Source organism: Prunus persica, chromosome G2, assembly GCF_000346465.2.
Source record: "Prunus persica cultivar Lovell chromosome G2, Prunus_persica_NCBIv2, whole genome shotgun sequence".
NCBI lineage: Eukaryota > Viridiplantae > Streptophyta > Magnoliopsida > Rosales > Rosaceae > Prunus > Prunus persica.
In genome coordinates, this window is record NC_034010.1 from 14425744 (window position 1) to 14433112 (window position 7369).

General features: G+C 35.9%; 1 protein-coding gene across 1 annotated transcript; it reads left to right on the forward strand.

The window, feature by feature from the left end:
• On the forward strand, positions 835-6958 carry LOC18786870. The gene is made up of 4 exons (XM_007218934.2): positions 835-1398; positions 1683-1966; positions 2289-3035; positions 6042-6958. Exons 1-4 carry the CDS (start codon positions 1176-1178, stop codon positions 6684-6686), a joined length of 1899 nt encoding a protein of 632 aa, XP_007218996.2. The 5' UTR covers positions 835-1175; the 3' UTR covers positions 6687-6958.

The window sequence follows — 7369 nt, forward strand, 5'->3', positions numbered from 1 at the left end:
GTATAAATTTCATAAATGGATAATTTTTTTTATTTAGCATCTATACAGATACGAAAATAAGTTTTACTAAATTTGTTTCGACTCTTAAGTTAACTGACATATATGACGAGCAGGGTTTGCTAGGTTGGGCTCAGGAATTTTTATTTTTATTTTTATTTTTATTTCTCTTATAAATCCCGCATTCTAATTTTTTATTTATATATATGAGAAATAGAAATGATAAGATTCAAACTTTTGCCAAAGAGGGTGGAGTAAGGTGTATGATCGTAGCTAGAGTAGGCGAATTAAAACTAGTTATGGACAAAGAATGCCAAGAAAATAACGATAATCACTATCTCACCGTAATGACATAAAACTACACTTTTGATGTATAACGACTTTTTAAAATTGAAGAAAAGTACACGCAGCAACTACCGGTAACTACTTAGCAAGAATAACTCATTGTATTTGTAACTATTATCTACTTGTAGTTGTTTTTTCTTATTTTAATTTATTTATGAAAAATTTTGATGGTTTAAAAATTATAGAGTATTATTAACATAGAATAACGTCACCGTGGTACATGCTAACTTACACTATTATATTAATTCTAAAAGAATTAATACAAATGACATTTTATTTTTAAAAGAACATACTAGCCTCTTGATACACGTTCTTAAAAGTTTTTAAATAAAATTAAGAAATAGGAAAAAAAGAGAGATAAGTTTCACCTCCCTAATCACTGTTTTGTTTGAACAGTTTCTTTAGCAAATGACATTTTAGGATGTTAAAACTTCAAAAATTTCACCAATTCTTAACAATTTTCTCTTTATAAATAATAGAAATGAAGGAGAAAATAAAACATAAAAATAGAAGTAAAAAAGAAATAAAAATTACTAGAATATTATATGACTTTATTGGGCTGATATTTCCATCTGAGGAACTTGTTGTATAGGTAGGCACAATTTTCTGCCATTTCACTCAAACCAAACCCAAAAGCCATGACACAAATAAAAGGGAACAGATCAGAATAAAAATTAAATCGAAAACAGTTTCTTGTAAACTAAGGCATTCCCATCATTTCTTCGACACCAATCAAAGCCCTATCGCTTGCTTTTCCTCTCCACCAAATCCCCAGAAGCCTCCATATCAAGGACCAGACCAAAAACCAGACCCATCTCTGAGCTTTTGGACTCATGGGTCGCGAAGCAGAGCAACCAAAAGCAATAGTACTCGCAGCCACAGCCCCAGCCACTCCGCCGCCAGCGCCAACGGCTTTGGCTCCAGGCTTCAGGTTCCACCCAACAGACGAAGAACTCGTCATTTACTACCTCAAGCGCAAGGTGTGTCGAAAACCCTTCAAATTCAACGCGATCTCCGAGGTCGACATCTACAAGAGCGAGCCTTGGGACCTCGCAGGTAATACCCACCTCTCCAATTTTTATTATTTAAATTTATTTAAATTTTGTAACTGGGCTTTTTAATTTTTGTGTTAAATTTGCTTTTTATTGTGTTTTTTTTTTAAAGCTTTTGTTTGCTTAATGTTTGTGTTTTATAAGGAAACTTGCCTTATTATGTTTGTGGGTCTTCCGTGCTGATTTTTCGGCTGAGATAACGCTTGGAAATTTTGTGCCTTTTTGGGCTTTTTTGGATTCTGGGTTGAAATTTTGGTTATTTATTGAATTTTTTACATGGGTTTTTAGATAAGTCGAGCTTGAAGAGCAGGGACCAGGAGTACTACTTTTTCAGTGCACTAGACAGGAAGTATGGAAATGGGGCAAGGATGAACAGGGCTACAAACCTAGGGTACTGGAAGGCCACAGGAAATGACAGGGCAGTCAAGCATAACGACATCACTGTGGGGATGAAGAAAACCTTGGTTTTTCATAGTGGCCGAGCTCCTGATGGCAAAAGGACCAATTGGGTTATGCATGAGTATAGGCTTGTTGATGAAGTATTTGAAAAAGCTGGGCTTGGTTCCATTCAGGTGAGGCCTTGGCCTAATTTTCGTTAGTGCTTTTATGCTATAAGCAACTTTTTTTGTTTATGAGAGAAATGCTGTTTTTGCACTTGTGTTATGCTAATTTTGGTTTGGTAATTATCAAAAGTTTTGGCATTGGAGCTGAATAGTTTATTTTAGTGAACTGCCGAACTTGGTTTATATTGTGTTACAATAATGTGAACTACTGAGATCCCTACCTACATTTTATTGAAGCATCCAAACGGTATTTTTATTTTAGTGTTGGCTATTGCTATCTTCTGGAGATTGATTCATTATTTTTGTTATCTTTTTACTTTGGGGGCTGCAGGATGCATTTGTGCTGTGTAGAGTATTTCATAAAAGCAACATAGGACCACCAAACGGGCACAGATATGCTCCTTTTGTTGAGGAGGAATGGGATGATGATGACAAGTTAACTTTGGTTCCTGGACAAGAGTCCCGAAATGAAGCTGTAGCTGGTCGGGATGCATTTATTATAGGAAATGGTCATGCTGCTTGTAGTGAACAAAATGCTCATGCTGCATGTAGTGAACAAAATGTTCATGCTGCACGTAGTGAACAAAGTGGTCATGCTGCACGTAGGGAACAAAATGGTCATGCTGCATGCATTGAAGGAAATGATCATGCTGCATGTAATGGAGAAAATGGTCATGGCACTTCCGTCCAAGGAAATGGTCATGGCACATCCGTCCAAGGAAATGGTCATGGCACTTCCGCCCAAGAAAATGGTCATGGCACTTCCGTCCAAGATAATGGTCATGGAACTTCCGTCAAAGGAAATGGTCATGCAACTTCATTCGTAGGAAATGATCATGGAACTTCAGTCGAAGGAAATGGTCATGACACTTCTGTCAAAGGAAATGGCCACGGCACTTCTGTCAAAGAAAATGGCCACAGCACTTCTGTCAAAGGAAATGGTCATGTTACTTCTGTTGAAGGAAATGGCCATGGCACTATAATTGGAGATGATCATGGAACCATTAATAAGGGTAACAGTCTGGAAATGGTGGAATATGGTCCTGATGTGCACAATGCAGGAAATAATTTTGAGCAGGTTTGTGCTTTTCAGTTTATTTCTGTTTTCCTAAGTTTATTCACATAAATATTGGTGCTCTTTTATCGTGTAGGCTGAGTTTGCCCATCTGTTATGCAAATAGTGATTTCTCCACTTTATCATTAGTGTATCATGATGATTGTGATTGATAACAAGACAAACAACTATTCATTAGAACAACTCAATCAAAGCATGCAATCAACCAAATGAAGCATGCATATTGTTTTTGTTTTTGTTTTTGACAAACATGCACCTTGTTTTGATTGAAGGTCCTTAATTTAGGCAATATGGAATATTTAATCATTTGTAGGTATTAGAAATTTCAATGAAACATGCAAAATAATAAAATGAGGATTATACTGTATGCTTAGAAATGGGAGTAAACATCCAATATGCTGCACCAAAAGAAAGGATGTTACTACATACTCGGAAATGAGAATTTTTATTTATTTATTATTTGTTCCGTGGACTGAATTCACGGATTGCTAATTCAACTTCTCAATCTTCTTGTGGATTGAAATTTTCTAAACTGAATCATTTATGTTTTCTTCTATGTATTTGTTCTTTCCTTGAAGAAGTTTTTCACAAAATACTGACTAATTTATTTAGATGATAACCTATGGCCCCCTTGTTTCTATGCCATCTCTAGATTTATCATTTTAAAGGTGTCATCATGATATCATTACAAACTGGAATTGTTACATAATTTTGAAATGGAAGTTTGGAAGACAATTTATGGAGGCTTCCTTATGTGGAAAAAGCTGCAATGACTGCTTGATGAAATTGTAATTAGTCTGACAAGGTACTCTTTGAAGGATGGAGTATTCTATGTGTCCCTGGTTTGGAATTAGAACATGTGGTTTGTGAGAACTTCCTATGATTATGTGGCTAGGGTTTTCTGTATTATTTGCCCTTGATTTAGGGTAACTATATTTTATGTTCCAATAATCAGCAACTGTTTTGACCGTGGTCTCTAAATGAATTGCTCTTCAGATATGGCTTATAATGTTGTATCTCCTATCGTGCTAGAATTTGGCAGTTTGAACTTTGAAGTCTTGGAGAGTTCTCTTCCGAAAAAGAAGAAGAAAGTCTTGGAATATTATTCTGTTTTATGGATCTGTGGCCTAAAATTGGTTTTTTTGAGGATAAGTAAAATAGGATGGTACTTTAGATTAGGGATTGCTGTAAAATAAGTAAAGTACCTTGAGAGAAAGATATCAGAAGGTGGTATAGTTAAAAACTCAGTAGGCTGTTGATTTTGTTGGATTTTATGTGAGTTAGGGATAAAGGGCAAGGATGTTGCTTGTTCTGTAGAGGAGCATATGCATTATTGGAAGGTTTATAGGTTAAAGTTTGAGATCAAGTTGTAGAAAGAAGTTGACAGCATTTCTTGCTGAAGGTGATAACAAAACGATGATTCTATTGACATAGACTGTAGCTTGTTGGAATTTTTGAAAGACCAGGTGGTGAGGAAGAACTCTTAGAGCATCGAAATGGTAACTACGATTTAGGTTCTGATCTGATGACTGTGGTGTTTGTTAACGATCTTTTAGCATAGGTGTTGGATTTATGAGGCTTTTGCACAACAATCTATCTTCTTGATACCTAAGCAGGCCAAATGGTGAACATTCAAGTTTTGCAGTTCCCAATATTTTTTAGTATGCCAAACAATTATTCTAGTTAATACCTAAGTCAACTTATGGATGGTACACCGAAGGAACTTAAGCTTAACCAGGCGATTGTTCAAGTCACTGGTTTACTAGTTCAACCTGCATTCCTCTCTCCCCCTCTCTCCCCCTTATATCCTTATATCAGCAGGTGCCTGAAGCTGTGTTTTGCTGTAGATTGTGTTTCCATGTGTAGAGTCTTGATTTGGGAAACTATATCATGGCATATATGACTCGCCAGTCTATTTGTTTTCCACATGAATAAGGTTGTGTTTTTAAAAATCAGAAATATGGTTAAACTAAGGGATTGCCATACCCTGAAGAAAAGCCTGGGATGGTGACTATATGTCCATCATTTGTGCTCTCCTTTTCTTTTTGTGCAGAACTTTTGGCTTTCTTAAACTTAATTAATATATCCTTAATCAGATTTTGACGGTCTTAATTAGCCCATTATGGTGAGTAGAAACATAAGGATCTCCATTGAACTCCAAGTATTAACTATGATGTCCTTACATGGCTCTAGATAAAAATATTAGATAGAACTGAAGAAAAACAAAGAAAATTATTAGAAGGTAATTTTTACCACATGTTAAATGTTCTTTTGAGTTTTGTTTATTGCATTGGTCTGTAGAAATTTATGTGACATACAGCTGGAAATCATTAAATCCTAGCCTTAGAATAATATGAAACCAATTTTTATTTTTTTATTTTTATATTTTTATATTATTATTTTTAAACTAAAACCACTACTTAGATTGTTCATAATGCTACTTTCTGGCACTGACACCACAGTATCAGCTACTGTAAGTTGTCTCTTTTTGACCTGTATATAGAAATCATGGATGCAAAAAACTGAATGAAAGACACATATGCCTTTCAAAGAACCATACTACCCGACCATATTTCTGAGTATTGCAACTGTATTTCGAGACTCTTGAATCATTATAAATCTCTCAATTTCTTTTTTTTAACTCTATCTTTAAACTCTAATCTTTTGTTGAAACTATCCTTGCTTGTGCAATTTAGATTTAGATTTACAGGTTATCATGTGTGCATCATATCAAAAGTTTATCATGTGAGTGAATATACACCAAAAGAAGTAGATAATGACATGCTATTATAAGCAACCAAAGTTGATATCATGTTATTTTGTGTACAACCAACCTGACCTGTTTGAAACATTCCCATTAATATTGTTCTTTTTTACAGTAGATCTGGGTTGTACGGCATATATGTTTGGACTGGTTTGTTCATTGTATTTGACTTGAAACTTTCCTTTGTATTTTGCAATTCACCATATATCCACAATTTGCTTGTCTATCTTGGTTGCTCATTTCAGGATATTCAGCCCATCAGCAATGCTCTTGTGACTGATGCTGAACTTCCAACAGAGAATGAAAATGATTTACCGCTTTGCAAGACAGAGAGAATGGATGATTATCCCATGACATGTGTGGTTAATCGGGAAGAGAGATTGGATGATTATCCATCACCAGGTCCTGATGATGCACAACCCCTGCTATCTTTGTTTAATCGACATCCTGGGCAACTACGCCAGTATAAAAGAAGGCGGCATAATGATTCAAATTCTAACCATTCAAATGCTTCTGACATTTCAAGTGGGATGACACATGACCCTTGCTCATCCACAACAACAACAGCGTCAACTGAGGCATCGATGACCACGACAACAAGAAATTTTCTGTCTGCACTGGTGGAGTATCAGCTGTTAGAATCCCTTGAACCCAAAGATACTACTCCACCACCACCGCCTGAATTCAGTGCTGCTTTGCTTCATTCATCTGTGCCTCCTAGCTGCTTGAAATATGTAGAGACTCTGCAAAATGAAATCCACAAGATCTCTATTGAGAGGGAGACATTGAAATTTGAAATGATGAGTGCCCAAGCCATGATTAACATTCTTCAAGCACGAATCGATCTTCTAAACAAGGAGAATGAGGATTTGAAGAGGAACAATGTCTGAGTCGCCTAGTGGTTCGTAGTCGTATGTACTCGTAGTGTTCTTTGTATGAGTTAACGGCCCCGTATGGGCCGTGTTGAACTATCTACAGTGAGTATGTTTTCCTTAATAGAGTCGGTAACTGTCTGTTGTTAATTGAACGATGTTGTAAACTGTAGCAAGCTTGTTGTACCAGTAGCAAGCTGAACTATGTTGTATCTTTATGGGCTTGGATTAGCCTGTCATCGAAATCGGCAGTTTAGACCTGAATTATGTTAAATTTCAACCTTTTTGCCTTTGTTAGATAACCAAAGTATTTGTTTAGTCAGTGCATAGTTGAATGTGGCAAGTACCACTCTTAGCTAATACCTCAGTTTTGCATAAGAATGACTTGGCAGTCTCTGTGCTCTACAATTAAATTAGGAGCAAGAGATTATCTGGATTGTGGTTGATGGTATTATTCTGTCTAGAATGCTTTAGGGTCTGTTTGCATAACAATCAATATTGATAAACACTAAATTATTATACAAACGATTGATTACTAATTGATTTGACAATTTCTATTTGCTGTGAGTAAATAAGATCTAAATTCGAACAAGAGAGGAAACAAATGAAACAACTTTCAAAAATTAAACGCTGAAAACTCACTCACGCTCGCACACAGTGGGCTTCAAACCCCTCTCTACTCCGAAATCAGAAGCCACTTA